At 38.3% G+C, this 17,766-nt stretch overlaps 1 protein-coding gene across 1 annotated transcript in view; it reads right to left on the reverse strand.

The window, feature by feature from the left end:
• Positions 1–17,766, reverse strand: part of IL12RB2 (interleukin 12 receptor subunit beta 2) — a 79,851-nt gene that overhangs the window by 21,344 nt on the left and 40,741 nt on the right. The window contains exon 9 of the mRNA XM_045547791.1: positions 15,360–15,579. Coding sequence (XP_045403747.1) covers positions 15,360–15,579 — 220 coding nt within the window. The remainder of the gene's footprint in view (positions 1–15,359; positions 15,580–17,766) is intronic.

Here is a 17,766-nt window from a genome sequence, read left to right on the forward strand (position 1 = left end):
ACAGATTTCAGTTCATCCTAATTCTCAGTCCATGGAGAACTAGAACCATCAGCTTGTGCAAAGATCCTGTGTAGTGTTATTTGTAGGATTATTTTCCCCTTCATCTTCCATTCCCTTTTCCATTCCTGTGGCCCCAAAGTTGCCTACTCTAAAGAATATAATATGCATCTTTCTAATCTGTCTTCTATATATTTATTTGGACATACATCTATCCTTGAAAATTAGTGTTGTTTTGTGCTTGTGTGTTGAATTTTCATGAAAAGTATTGGGAAATAAATCTAATGCTTTTTCTAACTTTTTTTTCACTTAACATTATGTTTCTGGGATATATCTATCCTGCCGCTAACTGTAAATCCAGCTCATTTGTTCGGACTGCTTGCTGCCTAAATCCTTTCCTTGCTCAGTCTTAAGTCACAGGCAGGAGGTTCCTTTGAACTGGTAGCAAACACAGGATGCAACGAATATTCTCTTGCATGTCCTCTTGTGTGCCTGTGCAGGAGCTTTTCTGGATATATATGCATAGAATTGCTTGATCATAGAGTAAATTTACATACTATTTGACTGAATATTGCCAGATTGAGCTCTAAAATAGCCAGTTGATATTCCAACAAGACAAGCATGAGGGTTGTCATTTCTCCACCAACACTTGGTATTTTCTGGCTTTCTAATTTTTGTCAATCTGGTATGAGGAAAGTAGTATTTAATTGTGGTTTTATTTTTGTTTTTCTGATTTCTTTTGAGGCTGAATGTCTCTTCATACATTACTAGTTATTTGCCTCGCCCTGTCTGTGAACTGCCTATTCTTGTACTTCGCTCATTTTTTTTATGTTGAATTTTCTGTCTTCTCTCTGATTTGCAGAAATAACTTTTATTTTTTATTTATTTATTTATTTTTTGAGACAGAGTCTCACTCTGTTGCCCGGGCTAGAGTGCTGTGGTGTCAGCATAGTTCACAGCAACCTCAAACTCCTGGGCTCAAGCGATCCTCCTGCCTCAGCCTCCTGAGTAGCTGGGACTACAGGCATGCACCACCATGCCTGGCTAATTTTTCCTATATATATTTTTAGCTGTCCATATAATTTCTTTCTATTTTTAGTAGAGACGGGGGTCTCGCTCTTGCTCAGGCTGGTCTCGAACTCCTGAGCTCAAATAATCCTCCCGCCTCGGCCTCCCAGAGTGTTGGGATTACAGGAGTGAGCCACCGTGCCTGGCCATTTGCAGAAATAACTTTTATGTTCTAGATATTAGTCACTTATCAGTTTTCAACACTGTCCTACTCCAGTCTGTCAACTCTCTGATAATTTTATGATGCTTGCTGCACATGTACAGCTACTTTAATGTTGATAAATTTATCCATAGTTTGTGCATTTTAAGTCTTGTTTATGAAATCTTTCCTTCCTAGGGTCATGAAGACATCAGCTACATTTTTTCCTGTTGGCTTTTAGTTTTACTTTTCACATTTAGGTTTTTAATCCAAATCCAGCTAAAGTTTTTTTTTTAAGGGAACAAACTTTACTATTTTTTCCACACAGTGAGTCAATATTTCCAAGTGTCATCACATTTGGCATCCCATCCCTATCAGACACCAAGTTTCATATATTCATGGTCTGTGTCTGGGTTGGCCTTTTCTCCAGAAAACACTGTTCACATTACTAGGCTTTGTAATGCCTGACCATTTGTCAGTAGAGTTCCCTCCTTTTCTCTCTTCTTTTTTCAAAATGGTCTTAGATATTCATGAAACTTTATTCTTCCACATAGCATTTAGAATCATTTTGTCAGAGTCCCTCAAATTCCAGTTGATATTTTTAGTGCAATTGAATTTATAGTCTAATTTAGGGAGAATTAATATTGTTACAATGTTAAATTGTTCCCATTCATAAATATGCCTGAAATCATTCAGATCTTCTTTTATATATTTTACTGGAGTTTTAAAAATTCCTCCTTAATGTTTCCATGTGTTCTTGGTTAGATTAATTCCTAGACACTTCATATTTTTAGTTTGCTATTTAAATGGCATCTTATTTTCCACTACTTTTTCTACTATTACTCTGTATGTATATTATTCTCACATCTGGCAAACCTACTAAACTCTCCAATTAGTTCTAATAATTTGTCTGTTGGCCTTGCTGAATGTTGCATGTAAAGAATCAATCTTATTAGCAACACACTTAAAATATCTCCTTCCAATCTTTGAATTAAATTTATTTCCTTTTTTTGTTTCTATCTTATTGCTAATTTTAAAGAGAATGTGCCTATGATATCTCTTTATTATGATGATATGTGCTGCATGTTTTTGGTAGAAAGTCTTTAAAAAGCTAAAAATTTTACTTTTATTCATAGTTTTCAAAGAATTTCTATTGTCATGAAATACTGTTTATTTATTAAAGACTTTTTTAACTAAATATTTTCTACATCTGGTAAGAGTATATCCTTTTTATCTCTCTTTCAGTTTTAATGTGATGAGTTACATTGATACACTTTTTTTCTGATATTGACCCATCATTGTATTCTTGGCATCAATCCTACTTGATCATTCTGTACTTTTCTTTTTTGGCTGAGTCTTTTTAAAAAATAGATTTTATTTTTTAGAAACAGTTTTAAGTTCATGGTATATTCTGTATAGAATGGATACAGAGAAGTACCATCCATCCCTGCCCCCACACATACACAGCCTTCCCTGCACTGACACATCATCACCTGAAGTCCATAGTTTACATTAGGGCTCACTCTTGGTGTTGCACATTCTGTGGGTTTTGATAAACGTATCTATTATTATAGTATCATACAGAGTTGTCTCACTGTCCCCAAAATCCTCTGTGCTGCATATAGTCATCCCTCCCTTCCCCCAACCCTTGGCAACCACTGAATCTTTTACATTCTCCATAGTTTTGCCATTTGCGGGATGTCATATAGTTGGAATCAGAGAGTATGTAGCCTTTTCGGATTGGCTTCTGTCACTTAGTAATATGCATCTCGGGTTCCTCCACATCTTTTTCATGGCTTGAGAGCTCATTTCTTTTTACCACCAAATAGTATTTAATTGTCTGGAAGCACCATTTATTGATCTGTTCACCTACTGAATTATATCTTAGTTTTTTCCAAGTTTTGGCAATTATTAATATCAATAAAACTGCTGTGAACATTCATGTGCAGACTTTTGTGTGGACATAAGTTTTGAACTCATTTCGGTAAATACCAAACAGTGCCATTGCTAAATCATACAGCAGGAGTATGTTTAGTTTTGTAAGAAACTGCCAAACCGTTTTCCAAAGTGGCTGCATTCCCATCAGCAATGAATGAGAAGTCCTGTTTCTCCACATCCTTGCCAGTGTTTTTCATTGTCAGTGTTTTAGATTTTGCTATTCTAATAGGTGTGTAATGATATCTCATTGTTGCTTTAATTTGCAATTATCTAATAATGTATGATATTGAGCATCATTTCATATGCTTATTTGCCATCTTCTCTGGTGAAATGTCAATTGAATCTTTTGCTCATTTTCAATTGGTTGTTCATTTTCTTATGGTTAAGTTTTAAGTGTTCTTTATATATTTTGGATAATAGTCCTTTATCAAATGCGTCTTTTGCAAATATTTTCTTTATTCTATGGCTTATTTTCTCATTCTTTTAACAGTGTCCTTCACAGAGCAGAAGTTTTTAATTTTAATGAAGTTCAGCTTATCAACTCTTTCATGGATTGTGCCTTTGTGTTGTATCTAAAAAGTCATTGCCATACTCAAGGTAATCTACATTTTCTACTATGTTACCTTCTAAAAGTTTTATAGTTTTTTATTTTGTAGTCTGTGATGCACTTTGAGGTAATTTTTGTGAAGAGTTAAGGTCTATGTCTAGATTCATTTTTTGCATCCAGATGTCTAGTTGTTCCAGCACCATTTGTTGAAAATAGTATCACTCACTCTCTTTACTCCTTTGTCAAAGACTACTGAAATATATTTATGTGGGCCTATTTCTGGGTTATCTCTCCTATTCCATTGATCCATTTGTCTATTATTTTGCCATACAGTAGTGAGATTGGACATCTTTGCTTTGTTCCTGATCTTAGTGGGAAAACTTCCAGTTTCTCACCATGAAGTGTAATTTAGCTGTAGGTTTTGTGTAGATGTTCTTTATTGAGTTGATGACATTTCCATCTCTTCCTAGTTCACCAAGAGGCCTTTTTAAAAATTATGAATGGTATTGGATTTTGTCAAATGCCTTTTCTGCCTCCTTTGATATGATCATGTCATTTTCTTCTTTAGCTAGTTGATATGATGCATTATATTAATTGATTTTTGAATGTTGAACCAGCCTTGCATACCTGGGATAAATCCTACTCAGTCATGGTATATAATTATTTTTTCACAGTATTGAATTAGATTTGCTACTATTTTGTTGAAGGTTTTTGTATCTATGTTCAGAGATAGTGGTCTGTAGTTTTCTTGTCATGTCTTTCCTTGATCTTGGTATTTGGGTAAGGCTGGCCTAATAGAATGAGTTAGGAAGTATTTTCTCTGCTTCTACCCCCTTTTTTAAAAATTCTTTTTTTAAAAAAATATTTACTAATCAAAAGCCAGCTGGAGTATCTGCTTCTATCTTCTGAAAGAGGTTATAGAGAATTAGTAAAATTTTTTCCTTAAATGTTTTATAGAATTCACCAGTGAACCCATCTGGGCCTAGCTCTTTCTGTTTTGGAAGGTTATTAATTATGGATTCAATTTCTTTAGTAGATATAGGCCTATGAAAATTGTCTATTTCTTCTTGTGCTGGTTTTAGCAGATTGTATCTTTCAAGGAATCGATCCATTTTGTCTAGGTTATCAAATTTGTGGGCACAGAATTATACACAGTATTCACTTATTACTCTTTTGATGTCCATGGGATCACTAGGGGTAGCCCCTTTTTATTTATGACATTGGCAATTTTCGTCTTCTCTCTCTCTCTTTTTTTAGTAAACCTGACTAGTGATGTATCAATTTTATTGCTCTTTCAAAGAACCAGCTTTTGGTTTCATTGATTTTATCTCTTGCAGTTTTGATTTTCATTGATTTCTACTCTAGTTTTTATTATTTCATTTTTCTGCTTACTTTGGATTTAATTTGATTTTTTTTTTTTTTAGTTTCTAAGGTGGACGCTTAGATTGTTTTACTTTATTTATTTATTATTTATTTATTTAGGAGATAGGTCTTGCTCTGTCACCTAGGCTGAAGTACAGTGGTGCAATTATAGCTCACTGCAGCTTCCAACTCCTGGGCTCAAGTGATCCTCCTGCCTCAGCCTCCGAGTAGCTTGGATTACAAGCAAGAGCCACTATGCCCAGTTTAGATTATTGATTTTCGATCTTTCTTTTTTGTTGGTATATGTGTTCAATGCCATAAATTTTCTTCTAAATACTGCTTTTGCTATATTCCATACATTTTGATAAGTTTTATTTTCATTTTCATTTAGTTCAAAAATATTTTTAAATTTCTCCTAAGATTTTTTTCTTTGATCCATGTGTTATTTAAAAGTGTGTTGTTCAATCTCTAAGTATTTTGGGATTTTGCAGCTGTCTTTCTGACATTGATTTCTAGTTTAATTCCACTGTGGTCTAAGAGCAGACATTGTATGAATTCTATTCTTTTAAATTTGTTAAGGTGTTTTTATGGCCCAGAATGTGGTCTATCTTGATGAATGTTCCACATGAGTGTGGGAAGAATGTGTATTATGCTGTTGGATGAAGTAGCCTATAGATGTCAATTACATTTAGTTGATTGATGGCGCTGTTGAGTTCAACATGTCCTCAATGATTTCCCACCTATGGGATCTGTCCATTTCTAATACAGGGGTCTTGAAGTCTATAACTATGACAGTGGATTCATCTATTTCTCCTTGCAGTTCTATCAGTTTCTGACTCAGATTTTTTGATTGTTGTTGTTAGGTCAATACACATTAAGAAGCAGTTATGCCTTCTTAGAAAACAGACTCCTTTATCATTACGTAATGCCTCCCTTTATCACTGAAAACTTTCTCTGCTCTGAAGTCGGCTATGTCTGAAATTAACATAGCCACCCCAGCTTCCTTTTGATTAGTGTTAACATGGTATATTTTTCTCTGTCCCTTTACCTTTAATCTATGTGTGTCTGTATATTTAAAGACAACATATATTTGAGTCTTGTTTTCTGATCCATTCTGACAATCTGTCTTTTATTTAGGCTATTGATATACCTAGATATAGTTGGATTAATGCCTACCATATTTGTTAGTTTTCTATTTGATGCCTTTGTCCTTTGGTCCTTTGTCTTCCCTTCTTTTTCTGCCTTTTGTGGTTTTAATTAATCAGTTTATATGATTTTATTTTCTCTCCTATTTTTAGCATATCAGTTATATTTCTTTTTAAACTTCTCTTTAGTGCTTGCCCTATTGTTTCCAATGTAGAAAAAGGTCTGTCTGGCAAGTATCCAGCCATTGTTAATATAACAAGAATGGTTTGCACAACATCGAAGTAACCTGGCAGCCAAGGAGAGTGGCCTGGGATGTGCGTGTACGAACAATGACGACTTCACTATACTAGTCAGTGGGGTGCTGGACACCACTGAGTGAGCGTGTGTACTGTGTGGCTGTCACATTCAAAATGACTGAGTGGGTACAGCAATGAATCACATCAAATTTTGCGTTAAACTTGAACATTCCTCTGCGGAAACTATTCAGATGATTCAGAAGGCTTTCGGGAATGATGCAATGAGTGCAGTGCAAATAAAAGCATGGCACAAATGCTTCAAAGATGGACAAGAATCTGTTGAAAGCAAGCCATGTTCTGGAAGGCCTACAACAAGCGGAACACCTGACAATGTTGAATGTGTACAGGTTAAGAGATGCTGGGGAGAACTGTGTGAGGTTCCAAGGGGACTGAGGCATCATTGTCCTATGTATAACAATTCATGTATCTTTTATCTTCTTTAATAAATGTCCCTATTTTTCATATTACATGGCTGGATACTTTCCAGACAGACCTCATACATTTACAACTAATTCAAATCCACTTTCAAATAACAACACACTGCTTCATTGGTGGTGAAAGCACCTAATAATAACAAATAATCCAAATTCCTCCCTCCCATCCTTTGTTGGGATTCATTACTATCATTCATTTCACTTACATATAAGTGTGTATAAGCATATATATTATACAAGCATACATACTTAAATACAGTGTTGCTATTATTTTAAACAAAGTGCTATCTGTTAGATCAATTAAGAATAAGAATAAAGTTTGTTATTTTACCTTCACTCATTTCTTCTCTGATGTTTTCCTTTTTTTATGTAGAACTGAGTTTCTGACCTATATAATTTTCCTTCTCTCTGAATAACTTCACTTAACATTTCTTGCAAAGCAGTTCTACTGGCAACAAATTCCTTCAATTTTTGTCTGGGAAAGTCTTTATTTCTCCTTCACTTTTGAAGGATAATTTCACAGGGTATAGAATTATAGGTTGGTGGGGATTTTTTTCTTAGTACATTAAATATTTTTACTCTACTTTCTTCTTGTTTGCATAGTTTCCAAGGAGAAGTTGCATGTAATTCTTATCTTTGCTCCTCTATAGGTAAGTTTTCTTTTTCCTTGAGCTTCAAGATTTTTTCTTAAAATCTTCAGAAATCTTTGATTTTCTGCAGTTTGGATGATATACCTAGGTGTAGTTTTTTGGGGGTGGGGTGGGGATTGGCATTTACAGTGCTTGGTGTTCTTTAAGCTTCCTGGATCTGTGGTTTGGTATCTGACATTAATTTGAGAAATTCCCAGTCATTGTTTCAAATATTTCTTTTGTTCCTTTCTCTCTTTGCTTTCCCTTCTCATATTTCCATTATGTGTATGTTACACCTTTTGCAGTTGTTCCATACTTTTTGTAATTCTGTTATGCTTTCTGTTTCTCAGTCTTTGTTCTCTTTGAATTTCAGTTTTAGAAGTTTCTATTGACGTATTCTCAAGCTCAGAAACTTCTTGCCTAGCTATATCCAGTCTACTAAGAGCCCATCAAAGACATTCTTCATTTCTGGTACAGTGTTTTTGACCTCTGGCATTTAAAAAAATTCTTTCTTAGAATTTCCACCCCTCTGATTATACTGCCCATCTGTTCTTGCATGTTTTCTACTTTATCCATTAGAGTCCTTAGCATATTGATCGTAGTTGTTTTAAATTCCCAGCCTGTTAATTCCAACATCACTGCCTTATGTGAGTTTGGTTCTTTTTTTTTTATTTTTTATTTTTAATTTTATTTATTTATTTTTTTCAGCTCATCATGGGGGTACAAAAGCTCAGGTTATATACATTGTCCATGTCCCGCCCATCCCCCCAAGTCAGAGCCCCAAGCGTGTCTATTCTCCAGACAGTGCACCTGGCACTCACCATGTAGTCATACCTCCATCCCCTCCCTCCACCCCCTGTGAGTTTGGTTCTGATGTTTGCTGTGTCTCAGCAAACTGTGTTTTTGCCTTTTACTACCCCTTGTAATTTTTTTGTTGAAAGGTGAATATGATATATTGAGCAAAAGCAACTGCAGCAAATGGGCTTTTAGTAATGTGGTGGGAAAGAGTGGGGAGAGGCGGGGCATTCATTCAATGGCTCTATGATACATCTCAGTATTTTTGTGACCCTGCACCCCTGGACTATAAACTTCACGGGTGCTTCTCAGTTTCTCCCCTGCCCCCTCAGGTGGGACAGGATGGCTACGGTGGACTGGAGCTCGGTATCTCCTTACCCAACCTGGAAGGCTAGAGCAGGCTGGAGTTGGGTATTTCTGTTCTCCCAGGTTGGCTGGGCTCTGATAGAACTCCAACAGTTCAGGCCCTGGTGAAGTAGTTTCTCTTGCCGGCAAGCCTTGGGAAGAAGAGCAGAATGCTCTGGTATGTTTAAAAACGGTTCCTTTCCCCCTCTGCCTGCCAGAAGCACCATGGCATTTTTCCTGATACTCACTGTGACAACCTGGTCGAGCTCCATGAGGTAAAACTCACAAAAGTGTGAGGCCCCCTGCGACTGAGCCCTGGTGGCGTTTTTAACTCCGAGATCTGTCCACTCTGAGCCTCCAGCAATTTGAGAGTTGCAGTGCAGGTTTTCACCCGGTTCCCACAGAGGCTTCTGCCCCGGGGGGTTCTGTTCTGGCCAGTCGTGATTCTCTGCATTTCCCTGACTGTCTCTTTCATTTGGGGCAGTGGCTTGCCTGTGACCTCGCTTCTCTGATAGGTCAAAGAATTGTTTATTTTTCAAGTTTTTCAGCCTTTTACTTGTTACTAGAACACAGCGATAACTTCCAAGTGCCTTACATGCTAGACTGGAAACGGAAAGTATCTGCACTCATTTTAAATACGTGCATTGGATCCACGTATATTTGCTGTGACAATTTAAATAACAGAGTTATCTGGTTTTTCAGAGCTCAGTTGTAAGACAATTTGGGGCCGAGGCTTTGGAGGATATGTTGAGTATGAGTGAGTTTTCGACTCTTATTTCAACTTCTTTAATGATTATTATTTTAGTTAAGTTTTAAAAATATTTCTTCTTATGCCAATTTTAGCATTTTACATTTTTTTTAAATCATAGGTTTATCTATTTCATCTAGGTTTTAAAGTTTACTGGAGAAGAATATTATTTCCTTCTTGTTTTGCTGGCTGTTTTATTCGCATAATCTCTCTCTTTTATCCCCAGTTTGTCTGAGCAGAGGTTTGCCTATTTTATCAGGCTTTTCAACAAATAAGCTTTAGATTTTATCGCTCATTTTCATTGGATTTTAAATATTATTGCTATTGCTTTTTAAAAATTGATTTCTATCCTTGTCTTTATTATTTCCTTACATCTTGTTTCTCTGAATTTATTATCTTATTTCTCTCTCATTTGAGAATGGTAATTTAGCTGAATAAATATTTCCAGATTCAAAGTTCTTTACCGTCTTCAATTTAAAGATATTACTTTGCTGTATTTTCATATGCTTTGTTGTTGACATATCTAGTGTCCTTCTGGTTCTTGTTCCTTAGCAGATGATTTGCTTTTTCTCCCTAAATAGTGTTATACTTTTTTCTTTGGCTTTACGGTCTTTACAGTTTACTATAAAATGAAAAAAAAATTATTATGTTCAGTTTAGCACTCTGAAGCCTTTCCACTGAAAATCTTATGTCTTTCATTTTTTTTTTTTTTTTAAAGGGCCTTTTTAGCCAGGCTAGAGTGCAGTGGCATCACCATAGCTCACTCCAACCTCCAACTCTTGGGCTCAAGCAATCCTCCTGCCTCAGCTTCCCGAGTAGCTGGGACTACAGGCGTGTGCCACCATGCCCAGCTAATTTTTCTATTTTTTGTAGAGATGGGAATCTCACTTTTGCTCAGGTTGGTTTCGAACTCCTGGGCTCAAGAGATTCTCTGTACTCCCAAAGTGCTAGGATTATAGGCATGAGTCACCGAGCCTGGCTCTGCAATATTCTTGATCACTGGTCTTCAAATATTTTTTCCCTCCCACTTAACATTTTTTCTCTACTGGGACTCCTTTCAAATAGTTGACATAACTTCTATTTCTGTTTTTTCAGTGTTCTAATTTTTCTCATCTTTCAACTTCTTTACCCATTTTTGATGCCTTCTGGAAGAATTTCTCCCCCAGTTTTCCTCTCACTATAATAATTCAGTCTTCAGATCAGTCCTCTTTGCTATTCAACCCAGTTCTTTATTTCAACAATTAAATTTTTCTTGCAGTCTTCTAAATATATTGGCATTTGTAAACTGGAAAAGACAGATGTAATCAACCACCCTCAGACAAAAGAAGGATGACTGTTCTGGCAAAATGTTCAAGCCACATTAAGCCCCGATTTGGGATGACGTTCGAAAGAAAGTGATGCAACTAGGACCAATTTATTTGCGCAGCAACTAAAAACTGAACTCACTAGACCTATTTAAGAAACGGGAACAATTAAATGTGTTTGTTTTCTAAACAGGCCAAGTATATTAGAAACTTCGAAGTTTTATCTTTTTACTAAACTCTATTGCTTGTTGCTGCGAAATACTTAAATCATTTTCTTTAATGGCCCTTTGAGGTCATTCCAATGAAACATGCCATTTTTAAGGGTGAATAAACCATCTGTTTAATTTCACATTAAAAAAAAACAACCAAACTTTTGTTTCGACTCTGGGTCTTCTTCCCAACCACATGTTTCTAAAACAGTATTCACTCTTATCTTAGTGAGAATACTTATTATACTTATTCTAAACCTTTGTTCTATCTGTTGCTTTAGTTCTGTTTCCCATGATACAGGTTGGTTGCCTTTCATTCCCAGAACTTGTGTTCCTCATATTTCTCCTAATTCTTTCTTTTGGGATCATATTTTACTTTCTTTGATTGATCAGTAGCCTTGGCCTTTATGTTCCTATGGGGAGAAGAGTGAAAGCTTAGCTGTAGCTCATGGTCCTCCTTGTAAGTTCAGAGTGGGGAGGAGGAGCTTTTCAGGGTGGAAAGCCCCAGGCCAGAGACCCTGTAGTGATGCCACCTGGGCTCTACCTGTCCCCAGTTGCCCCCTCAGGCATGTGTGGGCCTCTGGAACCCACCAGCGCTTCTATGGCAGGCGCTACTTTTCAGGAGGGAGTGGAGCTGTTATTCCCTTTTGTAACTGCCAGGGCCATGGGGTGGGTGGCAGGAGAAAATGCTCAAGGCTCAGGTAGCTCACAGGCACTCCAGCTCCCCTCCCCAGTTAGGTTCCGGAGCTTCCTTGACGTTGCTCTGCCCTGCTCTCTGGACTGCTCTGCCCCATCGGTAGAGATGCCCAGGCAATGATGACACCAGGGCAACAAGAGTGAGAAAAAAGAGCACAGCTAGAAAGCGCTCCCTTTGTCCTCCCCCCTTCATCAATATCCCCCATTAGTGGGGGCTCAGCCATCCACGTCCTGTCTCTCCTGCAGCATCTTCAGGGACAGGTTTAGTGGTGAGAGCCTATAGACTATGTACTGGCCATCTTGTCAGGAACGTGCATTCCCAGCCGTGGTTCCTTTGTGTTCATCTGCCTTGGTATTTCAGGTCCTAGTTATGCTATGGATTTTTTTAATGAATTTATTCATTCAGTAAATATTTATTGAGCACTATGGTTTGCAAGACCCTTTGCCAGGTGTTGGGATAAAATAGCCAAAGAGTCTTCCTAACCACTGCTTTCTCTGGCATTAGCTAAGCAAATCAACCTGGCATCGCCCCAGGTTCTTCAACCTCTGAGTCACCGCGCTTGCCAGGAACCAGCCTGGCGTTTCCTCCCCGTGATGTTTGCCAGGGCATGTTTTTACCTTCAAAACTCTGCTAACAACTCATCTTCTCCCTGTCACCTTTCAAAATTAATCCTTTGGCCTCTATTATTCAACTTCCCATCTCCATTTTCACTGAGAGCTTCTACGTGGAGTTGTGAAGTTCATCAGGCATTTAGAAAAAGTGCCTACCCAAGAGACAGGTGGTCTGAATTTCTGTCTATCTCTGCCACTAACTGGACGTATATTCTCAGCTAAGTTACTTCATCTCCTGGAGCCTCAGCCTCTGCCACTGTGTGAATCTCTGTTTATAACGGGACTGGGTTCTGACTTTTCCTGTAGTTTCAAGAGTTCTTGAGCAAAGGGTCTAAGTCTTTGAAAGATTCAGTGCATTTTGCTTGTTGACTGGTGGGTTTAGCACACATTCAATTTAATCATAAACCAACAAAAACATTCCTGTGCCCGTTTTTTTAGATGGCTTATGGTGTTTTACTATTTCTAACAATTTTTCAGCAAACACCTTTGTATATACATTTTTAAGTACTTATCCTATTATATGCTGAGGATACTTTTTTAAGGTAAAACTTCTTGGTCAAAAGGTATATTCACATTTTAAATTTGTTACGTATTGCCAAATTGCTCTCCAGAAAATTGTACCAATTTATACACCCACTAGCTGTGTACAAGCCACATCCTTACCAACTTGGTATATGCTAATTCTACTTACTTACTCTTTTTTGGTATGATTTGGTTTTTCAGGTTTTCTAAAAATTTGCATCCCATTGATTGCTAGTTAGGCTAAGCATATGTTTCTATTTTTATCCCTCCTTTTATGCATCTTTTTTGAGTTGCCTGTTCATATACTTAAAAAAGTTATATGGATAGAGACATAAATACATAGATATACAGATATCAACCCCCTTTCTGCTAAAAAAATATATATTTTCTATATACTTTTCTTAAATTGCTATTTGAATTTTAAGGCTTTATGTATGGTGTTTTTAAAAAATTTATTTTACTATGCATAAAGGTGAAGTGTTTTTTTTTCTATAGTTAATCTAATTTTTTCTTCAAGGTTCCCAGCTTAGGTGCCTTCCCCAGGTGATGACCGCTTGCCTACCAAACACCTTGTTCTCATCTTCTTTAGCAAGGGCGCATTACTGCCTGACATATGTATCTGAGCCTCCTTTGCAGCTGGGTGTGACCAGGGGACCAGTGGGCCAATGAGTGCAAGCTTTGTTGTGTGACCTGGGACAAAGCTCCTCAGGAGAGAGGACGAAACTCTTCTTTCTTCCTTCTTTTTGCTGCCTGGAAGGAAAACAGCTAGAGCTCTAGCAGCCCTCTGGGGCCATTTCCATCGTGAACATGAGAGCCAGGCTTGGTGGAGGGAACAGAAAGAAGGAGTTCTAATGATGTCATGAAGCTGTTGCACCAACCCTATGCAGTCTCCCTCTGAACTTCTTTTATGTGAGAGAATAAATAAGCCACTGTAGTTAGGCCTTTGGTTACAGCAACCCTAACTCCTAAGAGAAATTCCTAACTCAAACACCAATCCAAGGTTATACCAATGTTTACCTGTATTTTCTTCTGAGTGTTTTATCTATTGATTATCCCTACGTTAATGACTAAAAAGATATATAACCAAGATTTAACAGTGTATATAAAATAATAATGTTTTAGGCTGGGCGCAGTGGCTCACTCCTGTAATCCTAGCACTCTGGGAGGCCGAGGCAGGAGGATTATTTGAGCTCAGGAGTTCGAGATCAGCCTGAGCAAGAGCGAGACCCCGTCTCTACTAAAATAGAAAGAAATTATATGGAAAACTAAAAATATATACAGAAAAAATTAGCTGGGCATGGTGGCACATGTCTGTAGTCCCAGCGACTCGGGAGGCTGAGGTAGGAGGAACCCCTGAGCCCAGGAGTTTGAGGTTGCTGTAAGCTAGGCTGATGCCATAGCACTCTAGCCAGGGTAACAGAGTGAGACTCTGTCTCAGAAAAAAAAAAAATAATAATAATAATAATGTTTTAATAGAGACTTTTTCAAAATGATGATTGCTAGACCCACATGTAGATAAAATTGTTACACTGAATATTAATGAAGGATCTAATTATAGAATTTTATTTTATTAGGCATTTTTTTTTAAAGTTAGGCCAGTGATCTTGACATGGAATTCTTTAATAATACAGATCTTGAGAAATAGCATTAATGTCCATTTTCTTGGCTAATCCTGAACTTTTATTTTGAAAAGTTAATTTTCAGAGCATATGACTTTAAAATGTGAGACTTTACATTTAGATGGGAGTTTTCTGATGAAGGTAATTGGATACATATCTAAATTTGTATAATAAAGAGTTGTAGTGTAGCCATGGTTTAATTACAGTCAGAATTTCAGTTTGATATTATTGGTTTTTAAAATTTATTTATTTACAGACGAGGTCTCACTATGTTGCCTAGGCTGGCCTCGAACTCCTGGGCTCAAGTGATCCTCCTGCCTTGCTTGGCCTCCTGTGTAGCTGGGACTACGGGCAAACCACCAGGCCCTATTTGGGTTTTAAAATATGTTTTGACTGTAGGTATAAAAATGTTAGAACTTAACAACACATATTATTCTTTTTTTTTTTTCTTTCTTTTTTTTTTTTGGAGACAGAGTCTCGCTCTGTTGCCAGGGCCAGAGTGCCGTGGCATCAGCCTAGCTCACAGCAACCTCAAACTCCTGGGCTCAAGTTATGCTTCTGCCTCAGCCTCCTGAGTATCTGGGACTACAGGCAGGTGCCACCATGCCCAGCTATATATTATTCTTGCTTCTGTAAAAATTAGCCAGATATCAGTGTGCAATTTAATGTAACTAATATTTCCTTACCTGTTATGCACTTAATTTCAGAATGACCTGCAAGACAGGTAATATAATTCCTGTTTTAGAAAGGAGGACATTGAAGCTCAGAGGTGTTAATTCACTTGTCTAAGGCCATTTATAGGCTGATTGGAAAAGGCAGCCTCTGAAAGCTGTTGACTACAAAGTCTAAACTCCTGGCTACTCATTTTAGTCCCTGGGCTGGGCCAGTAGGAGATAAGTGATGGGTAAGACACAGTTTCCCACAGGCAACGTTAAAGAAAAGTTGGTACTTACCTGCCCCACACAGGTTTGTTATATTAATACAAGTGGGTGGGGAGCTGCCTTTGGAATTTGCTGCCGACACAGCCACAGCCCAGTTCCCAGTTCTAGGAACGACCCAAGTCCAGGAAGTGTGCCCGGTGATGTTCTGGAACGGGGCTTTCCCCCATGTCACCTCCTGCAAGGTCACCCGATAGTGGAGGATTCTTCCTCTTGCCTCTGAGACACTCAGATTCTGCAACAAAACACATTCATTTGCTGTTTACTCTTAGACGAGATCACTGGATGCTCTGTGCCTGGACCTCACGGTGCCTGCTGCAGGCGGCCACATCCAAGTGACCTTTTTATTTACATCTTCTTTTCCCCACAACACACTTATACACAACACCCACTCTACTGCCCCTCCCCCCTCGTGCCATTTAGGGAAAAAAAAAATCAGTTAACATTTTTAAAAGATATTTCTTAAAAACACACTGATTTCCCTTTTTTGTTTCAAAATGAAACTTACTAATAGTAGACAACTGGACCACATCCCATGGAACAAGCGTGGAATCTGAACTCAGCAGATGTGAATTTGAGTTCCAGCTCTACCAGTTCCACAGGCCCAGAGCAAGGCACTCAGGCTCTCTGAATGTCCATTTCTAAATTTGTGAAACACACACATACACACATGTAACTTTTTAGATAGAAAGTGCAATGCTGCTCACAACATTAAACGGAGGATTTTCAAGAGCTAAACTAGTAAAATCTTCACTTAGTGAACTGAATTAGCCATCTGTGCTAGGAAACTAAGACACTGTTCATAAATGTGTGACTAACAACTTTTGGAACTGCAAAAATTCCAATTGAGATCATTTGGGAGCAATCCCAGAAAGTAAGCAGAGAACTAATTATTTGTATTGTAACCCTGTTTGGATCAGGGCCATGGGAAACAGAAGCATAGAAAATGAAGAGTTGTCAAGTCTAGCGTTGGCAGTGCCCGTCCATGCCTAGCGCGGGGAGAAGACGGCTTGGCTCACCAGATTTAAGCGTCACAGTTTTCTTGGCAGGGCTACCCCTTCCATGGGCAGGGGGCCTCCGGCTGCCTTTGCTGAAAGACACACCTTAGTCAGCAAATGCCCCTTGTCCTGGTTCCCTGCTCACCAAGTAATCTTCTAATATTATAATTTGGTTTCCTATGAAGTGTATCTGTCAGGAAAGGCTGGGGCTGACATGAACATCTGGTTCATTTATAATTTGTATTTTTCACTTTAAGTGAATAAATTGGCTTTCTGATTACAATTTGGCTTCTGAAACAATTAGCATACTGGGAGAGAATGTTCCAATCTGCTGACTCAAGCCTTCTGGTTGGCCCAACAGCTGCATTTCATGATGTTAATTAATCCACCAGCATCCAGCATTTTATATTTCAGTTTCTGGAAGCTTGATTAATGCAGGTCCATTCTGGGGACCCTTCTGGACCCACAAGGTCCAAGAGGGGATCTTAAACCATGGTCAGTGCATCAGGGGAATGTCATGCTGCTGGGGGCCCTTGTGGGTGAATATTCAGCCTTGCCCTAAAGTTAGCATTGCAAATGTCCGTCAGAGCTGATCCCATAGGCCTGTTTTTGAATTAGAACAAGTGCTTTTTAAAGTATGATGTCCTAAATTATTATTAATAAACATGCTCATTGTCAAGAAGAAAAACAGGATAAATTAAAGCAAAAGCTGGCTAGGGAAGACCATGCCCTCAGCCATCTGTCACTCCATCCTTCCCTGTCTCCTTTGTAGGTCCAGAGGTAGGACTGTTACCCCTACTCCCACCCCGTGTTCCCCCACCCTAAGGCACTGTGCAAGAGTTAAGTGAGCTCACAAAGCTCCCCATTCTTGCCAGGGACCCAAGAGGCTTCAGTTCCAGTCTAATAACTAAGGAAACAGCCCTAATTGGAAAAAAAAACAAACCCAAAACATCTTGTGAACCAGCCTTTATTACTGCCCTCTTACCATCCTTCATAGACATCCCAGAAATCTCATCAATCTAATAAAGTGCTGAATTAGGAGGGGAGAAATGTCGTCTTGGATCCTATGAACTTGCATAGTGACTGCTGTGAAAATCTAGCTGACCACAGCAATCTAGTAAACGGAGGTGTGGGGCTGAAGGATTGTGAAGATTCTCAGAGGGCAGTGAAGGACCTGGACTCCGACCCTGGCACTATCCCCTCCAGATCTCAGATTTTAGAGTTGAAAATGTCAGTGAACAGCAGGGAGTGGGATGGAGTTAGTTGGACAAGTAAATATGGTATCCTGGGGGTTATGCTAACCTAAAACGTCAAGGTCAAGTTTTGGGATAGAGGTTATCCTTTCTTAGGTAATTAGTCTCTTTAATCAAACAGGAAAACGAGTCCATCTGGTCCAACAGGGTCCATGGAACAAAAAATTCGAT

Source organism: Lemur catta, chromosome 3 (assembly GCF_020740605.2).
Source record: "Lemur catta isolate mLemCat1 chromosome 3, mLemCat1.pri, whole genome shotgun sequence".
Taxonomy (NCBI): Eukaryota; Metazoa; Chordata; class Mammalia; order Primates; family Lemuridae; genus Lemur; species Lemur catta.